This window comes from Talpa occidentalis, unplaced genomic scaffold (genome assembly GCF_014898055.3).
Source record: "Talpa occidentalis isolate TD23 unplaced genomic scaffold, MPIMG_talOcc4v2.1 talOcc4.14, whole genome shotgun sequence".
Taxonomy (NCBI): Eukaryota; Metazoa; Chordata; class Mammalia; order Eulipotyphla; family Talpidae; genus Talpa; species Talpa occidentalis.
The window spans coordinates 76,830,527-76,854,220 of NW_023601433.1; the positions used below are offsets into that span (position 1 = coordinate 76,830,527).

At 47.2% G+C, this 23,694-nt stretch overlaps 1 protein-coding gene and 1 long non-coding RNA gene across 4 annotated transcripts; one reads left to right on the forward strand and one right to left on the reverse strand.

Moving 5' to 3' along the window:
- Positions 1 to 242: 242 nt before the first annotated feature.
- Positions 243 to 9,398, reverse strand: LOC129145799 (uncharacterized). Of its 3 annotated transcripts, none has more exons than XR_008551872.1 (3): positions 9,376 to 9,398; positions 4,481 to 4,649; positions 243 to 279 (listed from the first exon to the last, which is right to left on the reverse strand). It is a non-coding gene; the product is annotated as an uncharacterized LOC129145799 (long non-coding RNA). The 3 variants fall into 3 exon arrangements; XR_008551870.1 differs by lacking the exon at positions 9,376 to 9,398 and adding an exon at positions 8,354 to 8,955; XR_008551871.1 differs by lacking the exons at positions 243 to 279; positions 9,376 to 9,398 and adding exons at positions 366 to 379; positions 8,354 to 8,955.
- Positions 9,399 to 9,636: 238 nt separating this feature from the next.
- YWHAH (tyrosine 3-monooxygenase/tryptophan 5-monooxygenase activation protein eta) lies at positions 9,637 to 22,340 on the forward strand. The gene is made up of 2 exons (XM_037510970.1): positions 9,637 to 9,908; positions 20,881 to 22,340. The coding sequence occupies exons 1-2, from the start codon at positions 9,822 to 9,824 to the stop codon at positions 21,532 to 21,534; spliced, it is 741 nt and encodes a 246-aa protein (XP_037366867.1). The 5' UTR covers positions 9,637 to 9,821; the 3' UTR covers positions 21,535 to 22,340.
- The last annotated feature ends 1,354 nt before the right edge of the window (positions 22,341 to 23,694 follow it).

Sequence of the window (23,694 nt, forward strand, 5' to 3'; positions counted from 1 at the left end):
AAGATTTATTTATTTATTTATACAAGCACTGGGTACAGTCAGAAGCGCGGGAGGGTGAGAGAATTCACCAGAGCCAGAGCGGGGAGCAGAGCAGGCAGAAGGACCGAAGTACACTGCTGAGGGGAGCAGCGGGCGGCAGGAGAGGTCTGCGTGCCATGTGGGACCCTCCTCCAGTGGCTGGGGAGCAGCCGGGGATCGAACCGGCACTGCAGCGGCTGCGGGCAGCTTCGCAACCCAGCGCTCAACAGCTGCGCCACCGGGGAGACCCAATATATGCCACTTTAAAAAAAATAAAATAAAATAAATGCAGGATGGCATACGGTGAAGATGATGCTGCCGATGGGAGATTTCACCATGTATGTTTCATTTCTTTTCCCCACTGAATGGGCAGGGGAAAGGAGAAGGAGGCAAGAAAGAAACAAAGAAAACTTTTAGAAACAGAATTTGCTGTCATATGCTGTGGACCAAGGGACAGATGAACTCGCTACCACCTAGAGCTTAAGCCTGAAATCAGTGTGCCTGCCTGCCGACCTGCATGTGCCTTTTGGAGGCCGGCTGTTTAGACAGCACAAACCTGCCAGGAGCTATTTACTCCAAAAGTGTCTCTGAGTTCAAGTTCAAGTTGTATATTTAGACTTGTATTTAGGAACTGTCACTGCCTGTGTGAAGTCGAGGGCATCATCACATCACTTCCTCTAGGGGAAACAAGTCCTAATAGATACGAGGCCTACTTAGAAAAAAAAATACAGACTGTTAACTTTGCATTTCAGATGATAAACGATAAACAAGTAAGTTTTTTAGTATAATTATGTGCATGCAGTATTTGGAATAGCCTTATGCTAAAAAGTCATTTGTTGTTTATCTGAAATTCAGTTTCAACTGGGCTGCCTGTATTTTCTCTGGCAACCCTAAGTGTGGGTCCACAGAAGGGTTGTAAGCAGGAGGATGATGTGGTCACATTTACATTTTGGGAAGCTCCCAGGAGTTGCCGGCAAACACGTTGGAGGGAGACCAGAATGGGATGCAGGAATCCTGCTTTGCCCAGGCTGGAGCATCAGAGGTCTAGCAGGGAATGTGGGCATCTCGTCATTCGACCTGCCTCCCCCACTGGGTAAATGTCTCAGGTGATGCAGTCTTGGGCAGGTGACTGCACACCAGGTGAGATCCCAGCTTGACCAGGCCAGCCACTCAGCAGATCTGCTCTCTCCTGGGTCCTTGGCATCCTCATCGGTCAGGCAAGAGCAGAGATGCTCCACCAGGGCCCCTCTGTTTATGCCATCCTGGGGCTCTGGGGAGCCTCTGACATCTTTCCTGGGGGTTTCCCCTTGCCCCCATAATGACAAGGCCAAACCTGAGACAGCTGGCTCTAAGGTCTCCTTTCCTATACCTCATCGCTACTTCTTCCTTTTCACCATAGATCTGGCCAGTGAATGTGCAAAGGGCCCACATCTCTCTCCAAACTCAGGCTTTGGAAGAGGGGTTTGGTAGAGGGGTCCTATGAACTGAGTTAGGTCCTCCACATCACTTGACTCATTTAGTGCTCACAATAGCCCTTCCAGGATGGTATTTTTATGCCCATTTCACAGATTAGAGAACTGAGGCTCAGCTCTATAGTTTCCCAGGCCACACAGCAGCACAGTGCTGTCCTGGAATGGAGTCTAGGTCTGGCTGGCACCAGTGCTCTGCCCTCCCACTGTCCCAGGGAAAGTCCTGGGAGCCCCTAATTGCCTACATATTTATCGCTTGGGCTTGTCAGCATTTGCCTTGTTTCGCTGTAGGCACATGCTTCCCTGGCTCTTTCGGAGTTAAGCCAGGGACTAAAATGGGCCTGTATAATGCTCATCTGCTGGGTTGTACAGTTGATGAAGCCCTTTCCCATCTGTGCCCTCCTCACAAACCCATGGGGTCTCTGCACAACCCCCTCCAGCTCTTCCAGCCTGCAGCTCTGCCGCAGTGAAAGCCACATTAAATATTAATGGGGCAGCTCCTGGCACCACTGTGACGTCAATTACTGGGCTGCTTGGTGAGGGCTGCGGCAGCCTTTCCAAGGTGAAGCAGTGACCGGAATTCAGCTGGCTCAAATGGCATCCCAGGGGATGACTGTCGGGTCTTGGAGAAGATGCTGCTAATGTAAGGTGTGGCAGAAGTCCAAGAGCTTTCCTCCCATCTCCCCAGCTCCCTTGGGGCCCAGGTGGCATCCTAATGCCGGCACACAGTCATTTAGCAAGTGTACATCCAGTTCCTTGGCAAGTAATTATTGAGCACCTGCTGTATGCCAAGCAGCACTAGTCTCTGGGGATGCAGCTGTGAGCATGACACAGTCCCCATGTTGTGGGACTCCCCACCTGATGGAGGAGGGGGAGAAACAGTCTAACACAGACGGGTAAACCCAGCATGGTGGGCCAGAATAGGTGCCCACCCTAGCCTGAGGCTGAGGGGTCCTTCCAGAGGAAGCTCGGGTAATACTAAGACCTGAAGAAGGAACTGAGCTAGGTATGGAAAGAGGAGGGTAAGTGTTCTGGGCAGAGGGAGTAGGATCAGAGAGCAGACCCTTGTTCTACTCCTTCCAAGCCATTTATTATAAACTTGAAGGATTGCTTGAATGCTAAATGAAGCTGCTGCCAGCACAGGGCTCAATGTAGATTGAGAGCTTTGTGCTTTTTTAGAATTTCTTCACTTTTATAGAATTATCCCCCTACCCTCCGCAATTTGGTGACCAGAGAAACTGAGGCTTGGTGAGGCAACCTGCCATGCCCAGGGTTCTATGGTGGATGAGACCCCCAAGCTATGACTTGGGGTTTTTGCCATTCTCCTGCCACACTTACCCCAAGCAGTTCTCATTTCAGTGAGACACAGAATCTTACCAGCGATCCTATGTGGGTTCCTCGCTACATTTCCAAGGTCACCTCAGCTTTCTTCAAGGTGAGACTACAGCTCTCTGAGGACACACTCAGGACAGGGCTTCAGGAGGCCTGACCATAGAACTGGTCCTGCTGCCAACCTGCTATGTGACCAAGCAAGGCTCTCTGAGCCTCAGTTTCCCATAGTTAAAATCAATACCAGCTGTCGCTAACAGGGTGTCTGATCTTCCTAACAGAGTTGTGGCAAAGGAATTATTTTAATACCCTGTTTAAGATGAGAGGGGCAAAGTGACATGCATGAGGTCACACAGCAGCCAGGCGCATCTACTGGAGAGCTGGCTATTGGTCCACCATGCTATGCTCTAAGTCCACAGCCAAACGCTCTGCAAGATGCTAATGCTGAGTCTGTGATTCCATGTGAGATCACTGCTGCCCCTCATGCCTTCAGGGTCCGGTGATTTCATGGGGAGGGCATTTCAGTTGGGTTGATCCTCCAATGGCCCCATCTAAAGGGGGCGGGTAAGCCACACCCTCATTCCTCCTGGTAACAGCCTGGGCAGGGGCAGGGGGCTGATGTGAACAGCAAGTACTCCTGTTACATGCCCATTTTATGGGAGGGAAAGCCAAAGCCAGAGAGGTACACTGACTGACCCAGGCTTCCCCGGCTACCATGGAACAGCTGGGATTAAGGAGGGTCTGAGTAGCTGCAAGCCAGGAGACCACCTCCTCCTTTCAGTACCCCCTAGCTTGTGCAGTCTTGCCCTCTTCTCCAGACCCCCTCCCTTTTCTTATTTTCACTCAGTTATCAATTAATCAGAGCTGTCAGCAGATTTAAAGTGCTCTCCCTTCAGAAAGATCATGGCCACTTATAAAATGGTGGGCATTTCTGCAATCTGCATGAAGTGCGATGGCATTTAATTCCACACTCATGGAGAGGTGCCTGGGTTTAGGACACTCAGCCTGGCATGCTGGGGGCTCAGATAATGAGTGAAATATAGGCCTTATCTTTGGTGCCTACATTCTATAAAGGCATGGGCAACTTCCCAAGGAAGGGGAGAACAGATGGTCTAAGTGACTAAGAACATGAACTTTATAGTCAGAAAGACCTGGGTCCAGATTCAGACTCTGTCCCTGGAAGCAACATGACCTTGGGTAAATGATCTTCCATTCCACCATCTAGTCAATGGGCCTTAGATGAATTCCCACTTGATAGTTGTCAGGAGGATTAAAGGAGATCAAACATTAGCTAAAATTGCATAGTGTAGTTATGGGTGCCTTGCAACTGGCCAATGAACATCAATTCTACCAAAATAACTCCTGCAGATGGTGGATACCAGAGTCACAGTGGGGGCCTGGCAGAAGAAAGTGTTTCTTGAAGGAGAACTCGGGAGGCTCCTTTGAGGAGGTAAGATTTCAGCTGGGCATTAAAGGACAGAAAGAAGCAGAGAACAAGGTAATGGAATGAAAAGGGGTGTTTTCCTTGGTAGGCATTCATGGGCAGGGCCTGGCAGGTCTAGTATGTCCAGGGGATGGATGGTGAGCTTGGGAAAGTGGACTAGGGTCAGATTCCAAAGGGCCATATGGAGGAGCTCATGTCTTTTAAGGGTGTAGGGTCTTACCTAGGACTCCATGACAATTCAGGGCTGTGTCAACAAAGACCAGTCCCCTGGAGGCAGCTTTCTCCTGTGGCTTTGGTCCTCTGGCTCTGTTTCCTGAGTTGGGGTCAGCCTGCCACGGCTGTCTAGAAGAGAGAAGGTTGCTGCAATCTGCTTGCCTCCTACCAACAGACTGGGGAGGAAAAGATACTTTTTAGCACAGTTGCCTGGCAGGGAACCTTGGTGAAAACTCGGCAACCTTTTCCCTTACTTCCCAGGGTAGGGTATAAGCAGCAATTGATGAGTTATGCTCATAGCTCAATTAAAAGAATATTCTCAGGCTCTCAGAAGGGCTGGGGGCAGCAGAGAAAAGAATTGTGAAGGTAGAGTTTGGCTGGGTGCAGGATCCTGCTCTTAGCTCTCTATGCTGCTGTTGTGCAAGCAACTCCCTGGGCCTCTGATCCCCCATCTGTACAACTGGAACAGTATAAGTGACCTTATCTTAAGAAACCAAGTGGGCACACACTGGCAAAGTGTTGGGTGATACTAGCTGGGTGACACTAATCTGGCCTGCTATCACCTTCTTCTACTGCAAACACAGGTCCCTTTGAAGTATCCCTGTTTCATCCTCTTGAGCTACCATGTCGTTTGCTGAACTTCCAGCGGTGAAATACCCTAGGCCTTCAGAGCAGGAAAAAAGAAAGAACTCGACTGTCTAGCAGTGCAGTCTCCCATTTCACAGGCAAGAAATCCAAGACTAAGAGAAGGGAAGTTGCGGCACTCTCTGGCCCTGTCTCCTACTCTTCTGGAAACACCATAGCCCCTCCCACCTGGGCCCACCTAGTGGGAACCACACAGAAGCTTAAGGCAATTATTCAGATGGTTCCAGTTAAAGGATCTAGAAAATTCTGGCTAAGAAACCCAAGCTCCTCAGTCATATGCAGAACTGAAACTAAAGCCTTTTCGTTTTTTAACTGGGGTTCCACAGTTAAGAGCTTTGCCTTGAACACCGGAGCTGAAATCCTCTGAACAAGTATAGAGGGGTTGTTTGTGGAGAGCTGGGCATTAAAGGACATCGGGGCTATGAGCTCCACCAGCTCACAGATTGCAGCTACCAGGACACTTTTGCACTTCTTAATGCCAAAAGCTGCCTTGGGGTTGGGGGCCCGATCTGCTTCTAAAGTGAGAGTTATGGCAGGTTCTGGATGATCCTGAAATCTATGTGATCGGGTTGATCTTAGACACAGTGGGGATAGAATCTGGTATCAGCAAAAGGACATGGGGACCAAAGCAAGTGGCGAAAAGTGGGTGAGTGGGGAGGGTGCAGGTGTCTGCCTTGACTGCTAAGCAAGTGTCTGATTCTTCTAGATCTCATTTTCCTCACCCATATAATGGAGATAACAACTTTCTTGTAAGGGTTGTGGGGATTTGGGAAGACAGCAAGCCAGTGACTGATAAATAAGAGCTGCTTGATGCTGCTGTTGGTGGTGTGATTATCAATGGCTAAGGATCAGCAGGGTCATCCTGGCAGCAAGAGGCCTGCATTTGGGGGAAAATTAAAATCCTACCTGGGAGACACTAATCTGTGGGTAGGTGGCCCCTCCTGCTCAAGATGGTAACCATGCCAACAGTGTGAACACCATCTCTTTAGAACAACACTAGGTCTTCTTTGTAATATGTCCCTGGGTGTCCAGACTTCTCCGGGAACTCAGAGTGTCCCAGAGTACCCTAGAAAAAAACAGGATGTGCCTTTTCTGGGTCACCTATTCACTGGGCTCCGGAGGAGGGTTCTGGCAATGCTTTGGAAATCTAGTCCTACCAGAGGAGTAGTCGTTACTACTGGCTCAGGGTCCTAAGCAGGTGCCTGCACACAGAACTGATGTGGTTACTCCTGTTTTACAAACCACTGGACAAAGTAACTTAGTAACTATAAGAATAGGAACCTGACTGATGTGGTTAGTCCTGTTTTACAAGCAACTGGACAAAGTAACTTAGTAACTATAAGAATAGGAATCTAAGTCTACATCCTTCTGTTCCATGACAACACACACACACACACACACACACACACACACACACACGTCCTCTGGTAGCTTCACAGATTTGCTGTTTCCTGAGTGAGACCCTGTACTAGGCAGAGACACAGCAGGCCTTGCTCATGCGCTGGGCACCTGCTCTGAGCTCTGGGGGCAACACAGCATTCTTGACCTTAGTCATCAGGCCTCTTCCCAACTTAGGGGCTTTTGTTTGGAGTTGTTCAAGGGCCATATTTCTTGATGGGACTTAGAATCCTGGAAGCTGGTGCCCCTGCCTAAGGTGTTTGGCCTGGTCTATATTTATGAAGCTTTGGGAGAGTGGGCAGCTCTCTTGCCAGAGTAAAGAAGATGCATGCTGGGAAGCATGTGTAGGCTACAAGAGGGGAGGCTTGTGTGTATGTGTGGTTATTGCAATCTGAATGTTCCCCTAACAGGAGTCACACCTTGACCCCTTTGCAGCTCACATTACAGGGCAGAGTGGAGCCATCAGGCTTGGGAGGTGGACAGAGCTGAGTTTGAATCTTGGTTCTGCTGATTACCAGCTGTGCTATGCTATTTAAGTCACAGAATATCTTCAAGTTAGTCTCCTTGTCTGTAAAATGGGAATGGGAATTGAACCTATCTTAGAGGGTATCTTGAAAAAGAAAACACGCCTAGCACTGCAAAGCATCTTACAGGAACATGGGCGATACTCCCTTCTCCTCTAGAATAGGTGAGAACTAGGCCACCCAGGCCAAGGCAGAGGGGCGGAGGAGAGGGTCTGGCACAGAGCCCTGAGAAATCCCTGGATTTCAGGGTACCCCAAACAGAAGACAGAAGAAGTGGCAAAGGCGCAGAGGGAAGGTCAGGAGAGGGCAGGGTCATGAAGGTTGAGAGGAGAGCCCGGTGCAGCCAGGTTGTGCCTGGTGCAGCCAAGAGGGTCCGGAAGGTGATGTGACTTTCGATTTGACAATAGACCACTGGTGGCCACAGCAAGGGCCCTTGAAGTGGAGGAGGGGGGCAGAGCCAGAGTGCACCGGCGGGGGGGTGGATAGGAAGGAAGGAAGTGGAGACAGTCAGGTTTGGTGAGAAGGAAAGAAAAGCTGTGTGGGAGAACCAAAGTGTCCCCTATGTGACATTTACAAATGTCACAATCAATTAGAATTGAATGTGATTAGAATGCTCCAGTCTGCCTAATTTTCACTGTTTTGAAATCAATCTCATGATCAGAAAAGCTAGAAGGGCTCTAATCCCAGTCAGAGCTGGAAGGACCAGTGGAGCGCCCCTCCACCCCCCAGCACTGGCCTTCTTCCCACCTCTCACTGGAACCCCATCTTGTGCAGGGCAGGGTGGACAAGTAACTATTATCTATTACACTCTTAAGATACTCACTAGGGAAAAGATTAGCCTGGTTTGTTAACCTCAATTCCATTTGTAGTTAGCAAAGGTGACTCTTCAAAACGTGGTGAAACCCAGGGTGGGGGCCTCCTCCCAGGCCCAGACTCAAATCCTGTTTCAGGGGCACTGAGGGCCTCATTTTAATATCTGGGTGGGGAGCAGAAGGCTCAGGAAGCGGGAAACTGTTTGACTGATGTGCAAACAGGGGCCAGCTATTCTTCCTCCTCAGACCTCATTTTTCCCTTTTGCAGAGTAAGAGGTTGGGCAGTCGTGACTCCAAGTGTCCTGCCAGCTCTGACATTCTAGGATTTCTATTCTGCAGTGCTTTTAATAGTCCTCCAAGCCTAATTTTCCAGATGGTAAAACAGAGTTCCAGAAAAGACATCCTCTCCAGTCACTCTCTTCTCCCTGCTAATGCCCCTTCTCTCAGAGCAAGATGCTTGGTCTGAAATACAGCCTCCAACCTCCAGCTCTTCCCAATTACCTTGGGTAATGCCTCAAATCTTCAGCCTGGTGCCAAAAACTCTTCATCAGTTTGTCTTCCCCAACCTCATTTCCCACTGCCGGGTCTCTCACCACCTCCCACATTTTGTTTCTGCCCTCACTGCCAAGCCATTGCCCATGCTGGACCCCACAACCTAATAATACCTTTTCCCTGACTCATCTCCTTCAAGGTCCACTTATCTGTGCTTGAGTATTTACATCTTAGGTTCTCAGAGCCAAAGGCTGTTAACTTACCAGCCATCCTCCCCCAGTGCTGAGCCCTGCAGTAGGTGCTCAATAAAATCCTCATCTCTCCTAAGAGCCCTCCTCCCGTGCTTTCCTTGGCATGTCAGGTGTGCTTTAGTCACCGGGAATTTCCTAGCTGGCCCCAGGGACAGCCCAGAACCTGGCAGGGACTCAGCAACAATGCCAGGGCGAGGACAGGCTGAGTGACCACCGGCCGGTGCAGCCCTCTCTTCACCAAAGGTGGAGAAAAGCCTGGCCTAGGTTTGAACAGAGGCTGCCGCCACCACTTCCAGGCTCTGTGGCCTTAGTTAAGCGAGCGAGCAACGGGGAGCCCGGCTATGCCCAACCGCAGAACGGGTTGCGAGGGCTCGGCAGGATGAAGCCAGCGCCTGCTACAAGGTGAACCTCACTGTCCCCGGGGGGCGCCGGGCGCTCCTCCGGGAGAAGGCGCGGTCTCTTCACAGGGCGGGGGCACCGCCCTGCAGGCCGACGGCGCGAGCGCGCGCGGGGTGTCCCCAAGGCCGCGCCGTCGAGGGTGTGGCCCGGCCGCGTCCACCGCCCGGCGGGGTCCGGCGGGCGAGACTGCCGGGCGGGCCGACCCGCCCCTCGGGGCGCGCGGCCTCCGGGCTTCTCCCTGAAGTGGGGCTATTTGTTTTCTGGGCCGTTCTCTAGCCAGACCTCTAACCTAGACTCGCAGGCGCTCCTCGGGGCGGAGCCGCCATCGCTCGCCCCCACCCCCGCCCGCCCGCCGTCTCCTCAGGGCTCTCCCCTCGCCACCTCCACCTCTGCGGCGGTAAACTGCAGCACTCTCAGGGCGCCTGCGCGCCTCGCAGACTGGGCGGCGGCGCGGCTATTTATAGTAGGTGACGTCACCTTGAAATAGACCGTTAGCGCCGGCCCGCCCCGCCCCCTCCCACTCCCGCCGCTCCCCGCCGCCCGGCCCGGCCGCTCCCACTGCGCAGGCGTCCTGCCGCCTGCCCGCTCCCCCCCCCCGCCCCCCCCCGCGCGGTCGCCTCTCCTCCCTCGGCGGCGTCCGCGGCGCGAGCCACTGCGCGCAGGGCGAGCCAGCGAGAGGGCGCGAGCCGCGGCGCTGCCTGCAGCCTGGAGCCTCGGGCCGGCGGCGAGCTGGTGCGCGTGCGCGGCGGCGGCGTCTCGGAGCCCACAGACGCGCGGGCGAGCGGCGAGCGGTGCGGGGCGCGAGGCTAGGCTGAGCCACCGGCGACATGGGGGACCGCGAGCAGCTGCTGCAGCGGGCGCGGCTGGCCGAGCAGGCGGAGCGCTACGACGACATGGCCTCCGCCATGAAGGCGGTGAGCGCGCCGGGAGGCGGGCGGCCGGCCGGGGACCCGGCGGAGGGGCGGGACGGGCGGCTGGGCGGCAGCTTCCCCGCGGCCCCGGGCGACCCCGCGACCCCGCCGGGCGCGGCCTCCCGCGCTGGCCCGGCTCGCCCGGCGCCCCGCCATTTCCTGCGCCCGGGCGCGGGCGGGGTCCCCGGGGAGGGCGCCGCTCCTGGTCGCCAGACGGGACGGGCGGGCGACGGTGACCCCCGTGGGCGGGCGGGCGGGGGGCGCCCCTTTCTAGCTCCGAGCCCTGGTGGGGGGAGGGGATGCCCGTGGAGGCGTGAGGGAGCCACGTTCCTCCTTCTAGACGGTTCTGCCAGACTCGGGGGCTCACCCCCTCTGCCTTCCTCCACATCCCAACTTGTAATAAAGAATCACCTAGCGAGTGGCGTCCTGTCTCCTGGTTTTCTCTGCCACCCCCTGAGGTCTGTGGGGCTCGGGTCTGTGGGGTTCCCTCGCGGGGATTGTTCAGGTTCGCGCCCACGCCGGGGTCTGGCTTTGTGTGAGGAGACCCTGGCCCTGCGCTCCGGGCGCGGGGCCCCCCTCCGGGTCTGCTGCTGCGCCCACCTCCCCGGCCTTAATGCGAGACGTGGCTTCCAGGGGAGACGAACTTGTGTGCCTTTGCAGCCCCCAGCTCTCCCTCATAGATCGATTCTGCAGCTTGATTTCCGCGGAAGGAGTCGTGGCCGGCCACACCCTAGCCGGTACCGTGCAGTAGACACCACCTGCGTTTCTGAGACTTGAGAGTTCCGGTTATCCTCTGCTGTCCCTGTGTCTCTCCACGTTTTTGTTTTTTTTTTCCTTTCACGTTTTCTCTAAGTGAACATCACTTTTCTGTCTATCAAGGTCATCCGTGGTAGAGCTTCAGCTGCGGCCACCAACCTGCTCTGTTCTTCCAGTGCACAACCTCCCGAGACCTGGGAGGAGGAGGATTCGTCTCCCCTCCCCCCCAGCTGAGACCTAAAGATTATGAAATTTGGGTGGGGAGGTGGGACTCAGAAATGTGTACTTTAACTGGCTCTTTGGCAAGTGTTAGCAGACTTAAGTTCGAGAATGCCGACCTGGATTATAGGTCATTTGCCCTTATGCTGGCCTTGTGAGGGGATCTCTTAGAGGGGAAAAAAAAAAAAGGCAAATCCAGAATATCCAGAATATCAAATGCCAAAATATCAGAGTCATCTGAAAAGTGCCTTTTAAAGCTTTTGGTATTAACAGCATATGAAATGTGTTGTTATGGTCAATGTTTAGGATTATCCAAGAAAGATACTTGGAAGGGTTATCTTTCCTGTGGTGCCCTTGTTACACACTGCACTAGGTGTGTTTGGAAACGACGGACACAGCCCGTTTGGTGATTCGTTGGTGATCCAGCTTGAGCCCTGTGGCATGCTCTTGGGGCTAATAGCTTTTCATCCAAGTCAGGGACAATCTAGGTTTAGGACCTGAAGTCTATGTAAAATCTGGGGATCCTCTTTAAAGGCAATGAATACATAGTATATTAATTTTTGCAAGTTGTGCAGAAACAGGAATGACTGCAAATGCATTTTTTTGGAGGAGGCCCTGGGCTTAATTTAATTCTTTGGGTAAAGCCACTTCTTTCACACTTAATTGAGCCTCTTCCTTCTGATAACAGTAATACTGGGATTTATGTACACTGAGGCCTCTGTGGACATTTTAGTGAGGTCCTTGCTCTCTCTGTGAGTAGGTCTTCGAAGGTTGCAGTGTTTGGAGCCCTTTGGGGAATACAGAAGGGATGGGGCTTGAAGGAAGGTGAATTGAGGTTTAGGAGAAGGTTATGCTCTGGAGCTAGAGACAACCTGAGGCAATATGAAATGGGCAATAAGAATGAAGAGATGCACTAGAGTGAATATGGTTTGGGGACAGGAAAACATTTGCTTTTTAGTCTCCATAAACAGATTTGAAAAATGCTTTCCTGAAGCTAACTAGAGGACACAAAATCTTAACCTACAGCCTTTCTCTGGAGACTTTCATGTAGCACTTTGCAAATTTCTGGGCCCTTCTCTGTGTTGGGAATCTAATGTCTTTATCCAAAATAATCGCTGGGTTAGATAAGCCAACCAGCATTGAAAATTCAATCCAAACTCGCTCATTTCAGAGTCGTGATAAACCATTTCTCATGATAACTCCTGTTGAAAAATAAGAACTGGGGGTTGGGGGAAGGGTCGGGAAAAAAACCTTTTTGTCAGTATTCAAAAATTTTGTTATCTAAATCAGTGGTATGCATTTATTGGAAAGGACTTGGCAAAGGTCAGTGGAAAACAGTTTATCTGTCAAGTTGATGTTTGTACTTAAAATTCTTAATGCTATAGGGATACTCAGTCCCTGTTTCATTAATATCATAGGCCTTAAGCTGAGCTTCTGCAGAGTCGTGATTCTAGGAATTCTGGATTTAAGTAGATTTTTCTTTGTGGGTGGGTGGAAAGACAGGTAAGTAGGCTTGGAGGGAGCAGCGCACCTGAGAATGTTCTGATGCCACTCTGTGACCTTGAAACCTACATCTCTTGCCTTTGGGTCCTCTGAAGTGTAAAACTAGGAATGTTGGTATTACTATCAAGTCGATTTTTAGCCTTTGTTCTTTTAACTTCTTTTTTGTTCCCTTGATAATTTAAATGGTCACATAATATTGCCTGCCTATAATGATTAATGTTCCTCTTGCTACCAGCGTCACCTGGAGGATGGTGTGGGTAAGCGTCAAGAAAAATCGTGCAGATTGGAAACAACGGTGTTTGCTTCGAGTCAATTGAGAACTGCAATTCCCTGCCTTACCCTATAATTTGAAGAGGCCAGAAATATTTTTGAATGAGATAAAGGAGTATCTTAAGATGTCCACCTCTCCTGCCTGGTAGCTGGTTTACAGAATGTAGTAGTGTGAAGAAGCAAGTCCTTTCTTGATCAGACTTGCCATTGGTCTTACACAATTCATAACTTCTGTAAAATAGGTAGCATACCATTTTATAAGAACTTTAAACCTGTAACTGGAGCAAAAAAGACATGATTTAGGGAAAGAGGGCAAATAACCAGATTTCTGATGAATATTCATGGTAGACCTAATGTAGTCATGCCTGTTATAGCCCTGAGTCATCTATTTTATATTCAAATACATAAATAATTGTGAGTTATTTAAAAAATTGAGATTGCACAGTGTTTCAGCACTGATACATGATTGATTACAATGTTTGACAAGGACAGGGAGAAGTAGGTCTGAAGAATTGAAAAAAAAAAAATCATAAGTGCAGGAAACAGTTGCAGCTTAAGGAAAAAGGAGTCAAGAGGAAGAGGCACTAGGTCCAACCTGTGGTAAAAGGCTCTTATTCCAACAGCTGTGAGATTAAGGGAAGTGGGCAGTGAGCAGGTGGTGTGTAAGGGGAGAGCATGGCTGAGTAGTCTGGGCAAGACGTAACTTTTTTTTTTTTAAATTGTTTATGCATACAAAAACGGGTACAAGCTAGAGGTGCAAGGGGTAAGAAGAGAGACAGAGTAGGGAACAGAACCGGCGGATTGATTGAAATACACTGCTGAGGGGAGCAGCGAGTGAGGCGGAGAGGTCTGCTCTGCCATTTGGGTCACCTCTGGCTGGGAATTGAACTCACTAGGCTCAGCTGCAGTGGCTAGCGATAGCTGGATAGTGCTGTCCTTAACTCCTGTGCAACCAGGGAGACTCTGGTTAGGGTGAAATCTTAAAGCCACATTGGTAAGATAGTTTGAAATACATATGTACATTAGTGAGCCCTGTTTTACAGGACTGGTCATCCGGAATGTAATTGTTGCTTCGTCATTTATTGGTGGGGAAGAACACTTGTAGTAGTCTAAAAGGCTTGTTAGATGGTGAGCAAGTCACATAACTTTGCTGCCGTAAAGTGGGAGTTACTTCCATCTGGACTTGGGTTACTGAATTATCACAAGAATAACTTCCATAGTGAAGGACACCCTACTGCTTTCTTAAACCAAAATCCTGTTTGCTCACCTTTGTGTGGATTTTTATATTAGTGGTAGGCTGCAGTGTCACATTTTTCCATCAATATGATTTGGGAGGGGGGTTACCCCAAATGTATTTCCCATATTATAATTCATCACTTTTTTACAAATGAGAATGCAAATTAATTTTCTGATCGTCAAGTTGTAAAATCCACATTTCAATTCTTTAATTTAGTGCTCGTTTTAACGAGCTATATAAAACCCCGTGAGACTAAACAGTATTTTTAATATACTGTTGTCATCACTGGTGACTAAATTTCAAGCCTTTTACATAGTGGACTTGCTAAGCAAATTTTACCTATTAGATGTAAGTCATTTTTGCTGTTGGGTTAAAAACAGAATCTGCCATTTATAAATTTTAGCTATAGTAGGAGAATAAAGGGCAAATTCACACATCTTACTTTGCTTGTTTTGAAGACCAGGAGATTTTTTTAGCTTAAGAAGCAAAGTATTCATTGAATTTGAGCTTTGAATTAAATATGGGACTATGTTAAATTGTATTAGTATTTTAAGAAATTGTTTTCATTCTGGATATCAGTCTCTCCATATTGCCTTTAGTATACTTTACAAGACTATAGGCCCCCAAATTTCAGTCTGTAGGTTGTTGGTAAAATTTCTCTTGCTGTCCAAGTTGAGGCCACCTGGCTTCTGTCTCAACATTTTGGTTCTCCTTCCACTCCTTGCTGAAGTGCATTACCCCCTTTGGTGCTGGGTGTGGCACCACTTCTGATCAGAACCTGGCACACCTGAAACCTTCAGTCCTGGTGCTTCCAGGGACAGTACATGCGTTCAGGGACAGTAATGCTATCTGGTCCCTACAGAAATATTTGGTTATGCCAGGAGCAAAAAGAGGCAGTCTCTTAATGATACAAGGGTAGGCATTTTGACTAAGGTTAAGGTTAGAGTGAATAATAATTGCTTTCAACGTAACTGTTCTGAATTGCAGTTTGGCTTCTTGGACCTTCTAGAACTGCAACCTTCCCCTGCTGAGGACAGGAAGGGAAGAGGTGTCTAGATGTCTCTCTAGATCTGAGCTAATGGTGATTGATTGTGGGTGACTAGCCAGCTTGGGACCAGGCCGAACCCTCCCTTTCAGGTCATTACCTTGGGAAAGAGTCAGCCAAAAAAACTTTCATTCCTCTTGCTCACTTAAAAAGAATTATACAGGGTCCTGTCAAAGATGATTTTACGATGTGGTTATGTTTGTCTAATTGTTCATGAGAATTATTTTCTTCTGTAACATCCAAAGCTGGTTTGTTGGTAGCTTGTGGTAAGCTAAAAGGTAAGACTAGTGAGTGCATGTGGTTATGAAGGATGAGAGAACCATTAAGTAGTATTAATCCTGACTTTAGCAGTTCAGGGGTGGCATTTTTGTTTGTTAGTATTATTTTTGAGGTTGGATGTTTCCCAGATTAAGAATTTTAAGTTTTTCTGAGCAGTCCCTGTGCTATTTTTGGTGGTGAGTCTATTTTTACTCCCAGATATATAGTTTATTGCCTTGTGAGTTAGTGGGAGGAGGCCCTTCGGGATTATTGAGTGAGAGAATGGTGTCATAGGAAGATAAAAGAATTAGTAGCAGATCAGATTAGTCCTGACTCTTGGCACTGCTGTTTAGTCCTGGAGCTGAGAAAATGAGTACCCCTAGGTTGGGAGTCACCCTTGCCAAAGACTGCCGTTAGGATACTAGTAGAATGACCGGAAGACCAGTTCTTGAAGTAGAGAGGCCTGCCTTTGTAGATGGGAAGGATCCATCAATTTGAGAGGAAGAGTGTAAGTGGGATTAAATGTGGGTGGGGTGAGGGGGCAGGAGAACAGGATGCCAGAGAGGCTGTGTGAGCAGAGATTGGGGAGCCTCTTAGATAGACATGGTGTAGCCATGTGAAGGCTTAGTGTTTGGAGTGGATGTGTTCAGGGCAGCTGGTAAGTGGAGGAAATGAGAGTTTTGAAATTCATTGACATAGAAAGGCTGTCTAGGACAACTCAAAAATTCTTTTTTCATGTCCCAATTATAACCAAAGATACCTATGATCATGGAGGTGCAGTAAGTCATCTCCATGGACCCTGCAGATGATCATCTTGCTGGTTTTGTATCCGAGTGGTTGGGACTAGTAGTGTATTGCTTTCCTTCCCATTGTGCTCATTGCCTACCAGAGTCTGCTTCTTAGGAAATGAACTTTTGTTTAGATCTTCTGGCTCCAGTATTTTGGAATTTGAAGTGTTGGGAATGGGTGCTAACTTTAACAAAGGTTATTCACAGTAAGTATCACCAGTCAAGACTGTCTGTAAATCTTGTTTGTCTTAATAGTCCACTGATTTCACTTTGGTCTTTAATTTTCCAATTTGGAGACAACTTGTTTTTCTGTAGTTATCTGATCAAGTAATAAAACTATCTTTATTCCATAAGTTCCTTTTTGTTAAGCGAGTTGTAAATCGGGAGTATTAAAATATACTATATTTAAACACATCCAGTTGTTTCCTAGTTAGGCTTTAGCTGAGATTCTAAGAACAATACTTTCTTAGTTATGTTAGTCACCCTCAGCTGATGCCTATAGTGATTCATTCAGACTGGCAGGCAACCAGATGATTGTTACATAAACACTAATACTCCTAGTAAATGATTTTTCTTGTGAAGGTATCATTATAAATATTGCCTAGTAGCCTTTTGGAGGCAGTTTATGTCCTGCTGGAGAAGGAATATGCTACATGAATTGCTGAAACCAACAGATGGACCCTAGATTTACTTATCATAATGGTGTCAACCTCATGTCTTACCAACCTTTTTTGTTGCTCAAAAATTTGTAACTGAAGTTCTTGAAAATTGTTGGGCTGATTCCCCTTGTTTTGTTTTTGTTGCTCAGAAAAGTAGTGATTTGTTCAAGGTCTTACAACTAACTCAGGCTAAACTCCAGATGTCTTTTTTTTTTTTTTCCCCTAAAGTAATGATACTGTGCTTTGTACAGATATACTACATGATATGTAAGTGTATTTCAGATGTGCAGTCAATTTTATGTTCTTTTTTAAAGATTTATTTATGCATAGAAGAACTGGGATGTAGGCCAGTGGTGCGAGGGGAGGCGGTGAGGGTAGGAGTGAGGATGGTAGGAGGATTCACCAGAGACAGAGCAAGGAGCAGAACAGGTGGGTCTACTGAAATACACTGCTGAGGGGAGCAGCGGGCAAGACAGGAGAGGTCTGCTGAGCCATATGGGTAGCTCCCTGGCTGGGGATTGAACTCATGTTGCAGTGGCTGGAGATAGCGTGATAGTGCTGAGACCTTAAACCCCTTGTTCCAGCAGGGATGCCCCATGTGCGGTCAATTTTAATGATACACTCTGGGATTTACTTTGTGGATCTTTGAGACTATCTGTTTCTCAGCTTTGTCAGGATGAAGTATCTAGTGACACCATGGATATTAATTGCAATTTAATGTCAAGCAACCTAAGTTGGACTTCTTTTTCCAAAATCCTGAGGAACTCTCTGAATTCTGTTTTTGTATCATGTTTTATTTTATTGAATATTGCCTTAGGAAAGTGAGTCATTCTAGAAGATTCCAGCAGATTCTGAGATTTGTCAGAATATTTGAGATGGAAGTTTTAAAGGCTCTCACTAGAGAAGACTAGTGGGGTTACAGGTTTTCAGCTGGAATTGAAGGGCAAGGATTTTGGATTCGTGGAAGATTGACCTGGACTGAAGCAGCTCACAGGGAGAAGTGGGGACCGTGCATGTTGGTGTGAGGAAGCTTAAGGAACCTGACTTGTGGGCAGCCCTGCTAGGAATGGCAGGAGCTGCTTATAAGCTTAGCTACTTCCTAGTTTGCCTAGATTCTAAGAATGCTTGCCACGCTAAAGCGGTAAGGTTGGATTAGTCAAATGGGCAAAGGAGGAGAGTTGCTCCTGGGTTAAGGATTTGCAGCAAAAAGAATAGGGGTCCTGGGGACAGGGGAATGAGGGAAGTAGAGGAGGGAGCTGGAGGTGGTGGTACACATTTGCTTGTTTTACTTTTTAAAAACTTGGCACAAAGTTTTTCATTTCACCTATTATGATTACATTTTGCTTATTTCAGGAACTCCTAATTTTTTTTTTAAAGATTTATTTTTTTATTTATACAAGCACTGGGTACAGTCAGACGTGTGGGAGGGTGACAGAATTCACCAGAGCCAGAGCGGGCAACAGAACAGGCAGACTGATGAAATGCACTGCTGAGGGGAGCAGCAGGTGCGGCAGGAAAGGTCTGCGTGCCATGTGGGACCCTCGCCCCTCGCCGGTGGCCGGGCATCAAACCGGCCTTCAGAGGCTGCGGGCAGCTTCGCAGCCCAGCGCTCAACCGCTGCACCACCAGGGGAGGCCCAGGAACTCCTAATTTTTCAAATAAAATGAACATCTTTATGTTCATTTGAAAAATGATTCTCCACTCCTCAATCTTCTCAGTCCATGTTAACATGTCTATGTTAATATGCTGTGAATCATTTTATCCATTGAACTTGACTTTTCCCTTCTGTTAGAGGGGGTTCTGTCCTTATAGTTTAAGTAAGACTTTTTTTGTTTAGTGTTATGGCTTCCTAAATACTTTTTATTTAAACACTTCTACCAGTAGGTCATTTAATTAAGGAATTCCTCTACTTTATAGAAGATACAGGTTGATTTTGCAAGTTTGAGGCTTTTCTGGGACCCAGGCCAAAGTTTGCTGATTCTATGTCTGTATTAGTTTCCTAGGACAGCCAAAAATACCACAAACTGGGTGACTTAAAACAAACTTAGCACAGTTCAGAAAGCTAAACATCCAAGATCAAGGTGTGGGCAGAACTTTGCTCTTTGAAGGCACTAGGGAAAACCCTCTTGCCCCTCTTCTAGCTTCTGGTGGCTTCTGGTAATCCTTGATATTCCTTAGCTAAAGACACAGCAGTCTGATCTCTGGCCCCATCATCACATGGTGTGCTCTTTCACTGTGTTTGTGAGACTCTGGATATCCCTTTCCTTTTAAGGACACCAAGTCATTGGATTTAGGGCCCTCGCTAATGTTGTGTGACTTCATCTTAACTTGATCTACAAGGGTCCTCTTTCCAAGGAAGATCATATTTACAGGTACCAGGGGTTAGGATTTAGCATATCTTTTGGGGGTATACAATTCAACAACATAACAAGGTCTGCTACTCTTTTTCTATTGATTACCTAGCTGATTTGCCTGGTATTGACATAAAGGAAGTTATGATTTGTTTGAAATTTAACATTCCCACTTAAGGTAATTGGTGCTTCTATCTTTGTTGGTCAGACAGGGTTTCTTGTTAAGTAGGTCAGAATAAAACTTGCAGCTGAATAGCTATGCTCCCTTTTCAGCAGAGATTGAGGGTACTTTACTATCGTTGATGCATTTTTTTTGGCTTTGGAGGGGTATGTGGGCACTGCGTCTGCCAGTGGGATTCCCTGCTTAACCAAATAGGGTGAAGCTCTGGCTGCTAGATCCCTATGGTGTTTGAGCTCATCTGTGAAATTCTTATCTATTAATATTTGAGATGTGTGATTGTTTTTTTCCCCTAGAATATGAAGCTGGAAGTAGAATCTGGAACAAGTTCTGTTACAGGGCAACCCCGATATGAAATGGGTTGCCTGACTTGGTCCTCACTTGCGTCCTTAAAAGGGACTTACAATAATACTCAACTGCAGGCACACGCAAAAAGGTTATAAAGGGTTTATTTACAAAAGCAGGGGAAATAACTCAGGGAGAAAGAGAGGGAGATAATTTCTGAATGCGCCCTACCAGTTCCGCTGACCTGGAATCCCAATGGCACACTGAGAGCTGGCGAAAAGCCAAGAGTCAAGCCAGGAGCCGAGAGGCCAAGGGGACCCCTAAGGCCCACATGTCTAGTTTTATACCAGACCTGGCTGCTTAACTCCACCCTCAGGTCCCAGCAACCCTCACTCAGTGATGATGGGATTTGTAGTTCCTGGTGTCTTGATGGCTTTGGTCTGGAGTGGAGTCCACAAAACCTATATGATAGAGTTTGCTCAGGACATCCTTTCCGCCTAACAATTCCCCTCTTTCACTTTTTGGCACCATTTCTATGGTGATGAAGGTCAAATGTATAGATGCTGGGGTGCAGTCTCAGATGAAAATTTTTCAGGGTTCCAGTTGAAAAGAAAAACCACAGTCAGTCTCTCCAGGTATTGTCCATTGTGAAAAACAAAAGTTCTCCATTCTATAAATCCCATCAGCACTGAAGGAAGGGTTGCTGGGACCTGAGGGTGGAGCTGAGCAGCCAGGCTTGTGGGCCTTGGAGGTCCCTTTGGCCTCTTGGCTCCTGGCTTGACTCTTGGATTTTCACCAGCTCTCAGTGTGCCATTGGGATTCCAGGTCAGCAGAACTGGTAGGGCGCATTCACGAATTTTTCCCTCTTTTTCTCCCTGAGTTATTTCCCCTGCTTTTGTAAATAAACCCTTTATTCACCTTTTTGTGTGTGCCTGCAGCTGAGTATTATTGTAAGTCCCTTTTAAGCGCATGGGTGAGGACCCACAATCAGGCAACCCATTTCATACCCAGGGTGCCCTGTAACAGTTCCAGTCAGTCTTTGAACATTTGACAGGGGAGTTATATGAACTTATTAAAGTTGACTATTTTTTTTGTGGAATAGCAGAATCTCAGGTTTTCTTTCACCCAGCATTATGTGTCACCACCTTAAAACTTCTGAGTATCCTTATGCCTATACCTCAGCCAAGATGAAGACAACAGGAAGTTCTGAATTACAGATTTCTTGAGGCCCTTATCACGATTATTTTAAGCTTCAGTATTTATCTCTTCCAAACAGATAGTGTCTATATCTGACTGGTTTTTCTCCATAGTGGCTTGTCCATAATCTTGCTTTTGAGAAGAGTTGTTTGATTAAGGTTGAAGGGAATGTGTCTTTCCAAGATTTTCAGACTTGGCTCTCAGTGTTTATCTGTTTGGGGCCTTGCAGGTGACGGAACTTAATGAACCTCTTTCCAATGAAGATCGAAATCTCCTCTCTGTGGCCTACAAGAATGTGGTTGGTGCTAGGCGATCCTCTTGGAGAGTCATCAGCAGCATTGAGCAGAAAACCATGGCTGATGGAAATGAAAAGAAATTGGAGAAAGTTAAAGCTTACCGGGAGAAGATTGAGAAGGAGCTGGAAACAGTTTGCAATGATGTCCTGGCGCTGCTTGACAAGTTCCTCATCAAGAACTGCAATGATTTCCAGTATGAGAGCAAGGTATTTTACCTGAAAATGAAAGGCGATTACTATCGCTACTTGGCAGAAGTAGCCTCCGGGGAGAAGAAAAACAGTGTGGTCGAAGCTTCTGAGGCTGCCTACAAGGAAGCCTTTGAAATCAGCAAAGAGCACATGCAGCCAACGCACCCCATCCGGCTGGGCCTGGCCCTCAACTTCTCTGTCTTCTACTATGAGATCCAGAATGCACCTGAGCAGGCCTGCCTCTTAGCCAAACAAGCCTTCGATGATGCCATAGCTGAGCTGGACACACTAAATGAGGATTCCTATAAGGACTCCACGCTCATCATGCAGTTGCTGCGAGACAACCTCACCCTCTGGACGAGCGACCAGCAAGATGAAGAAGCAGGAGAAGGCAACTGAAGAGCCTTCGGGTCCCTGGCTCTTCTTTCACCCACTACCCCCATCATCACCGATTCTTCCTTGCCACAATCACTAAATATCTAGTGCTAAACCTATCTGTATTGGCAGCACAGCTACTCAGATCTGCTCTCCTACCCCTTGGGAAGCAGTTTCAGATAAGTCTTCATGGGCATTGCTGGAATGATGGTTGCTTTGAGCCCACAGGAGCTCCCTTTTTGAATTGTGCAGACAAGTGCGTTCAGAATGAGGCATTTTGCTATGCCTACTGATCTGTGTGAAATCCAGGTGAGGGCCTTGGGGAAGTTTAGAAGGAGAAATAGCCAACACAGGCTACAATTGATATTTAAATGATCCATTTAAAACAAGCTGATAGTGTTTTGTTAAGCAGTACATCTTGTGCATGCAAAAATGAATTCACCCCTCCCACCTCTTTCTTCAGCTAATGGAAAATCGTTAAGGGAAGCTGATCCAGAAGAAACCTCTTTCTCCTGTCCATCAGCTTTATAATAAACTTTCACAGTGAGGTTTCAGCCTTGTTTTGCCTCTTTAAATTATGATGTGCACAAACCTTTTCAATGCAACGCACCTGAAGTTTTGATACCTGTAACCTTTTTTTTTTTTTTTTTTTTTTTTGCGGTTGTTTTAAGAATCACGGATTTATTTTTTGTAACTTCGGCTATTGTCCTTGTGTATCCTGACAGCGCCATGTGTTTCTGCTCATGTCAGTAAAGATGGATAATTATGAAATGCTGGACTTCTAAATGTTTTGGAATTCAATGGGTAAATAAATGCTGCTTTGGGGATATAATCTCTATGTTTATGGTCTTGATTTCCCCCTCTCAAAGAGTTATTTAACTGGTCACCATTTTGAATCCCGAAGCAGTAAACATTTTTCAGTTCAGTTAGTTTTCCCATTCTCTGATTCCAGTACATATGTCATAGTGCACACATAGGACTCATGAATTTTAAATTGTTCTTTGTGAACTCGGCTAACAGCATCTATGACCCATTCTTCTCATAACTGGAGCCTGTGTACAGGCAGCTGTGCAGGCCAGGATGCTGCTGTCCACGTCTGGCACCTCCATGAATGGTCAGGTCTGTGCTTAATTTGGGAGGGGGTTGCTCGACCACGCTACTGGGGTGTTAATTGATGTTTAATACTCATGGTAGATAGTGAACCTATACACGTCCTTTGTTTTCTTAACTATTCTTTCCTGCATTACATGTGATAGGCCACAACCTGGATCCCTGAAATAGTCTTTAGTGGTTATTAACTAAGAAAGCTTTGCATGTTCTTTAAACTAGAAGAACAAAATATCCATCTGAATTTCAAAATAAAAAAGACCTAATCCTTTAAGAACTCTGTCTCCACCCCAAGATTTTTTGAGGTTTAGCGTTACCAATCAAACTCTTTCTTGGGTAATGTGGACTCTGGCCCCTCACAAATTTTATCAGCTGCAATGTGGTGCCCAGGACTGAATGTGCTTGTTCAAGTGGATTGGTTCAGTTACACAAAGGTCTTTAACACCTTATCCTTAACTAGTGGATAAATAAAGCTTAACACTGAACTGTTGAAAATGGTCTCTGTCCTTGAACTTATATTGTGGAGAGCATAGAACTTTTAAACACAAGTTTAACCTATTTTCTCTTTCAGAAGTAGAGGCATGACCAATGAGGTATCCCTTGGGAAACCTGTTTCAGGTTGACCTAATTGTAAGTTAAAATGGTTTTTGAGTTTCACTTCAATTAATAGGTCAGGTATTTTAAAGCCACAAGCTTATATGGCCAGAACGCTTGTCTCTAATAAACATACAGATATAAAAACTTCCAGCACCTAGAGGATTCACATTTTCATTTTACAACTCTCTTGTGAGTGGTTTTGTCCCCATTTTGCAGATGAGGAAGCTGAGCTACAAAGATGGACTCCTGGGAGTCACATAGCTGGTAAGTCACAGACCTGTGCCCAGACTTCTAATTCAGAGTTCTCACTGCCCTCTGGTGGGTTCTGGCAGGGTTGTGCTGTCAAGGCTTCCAGCAGCCCTGAGAAGACATGCTCTGAGGCTCAAGTCCCTTATTTTTACATGCAGGATTTTGGATATGTTCTTATTCCAAGTGCTGTGTGTATAAGGTATCCTTTGGTCTGGGGGAGATGTATGGACA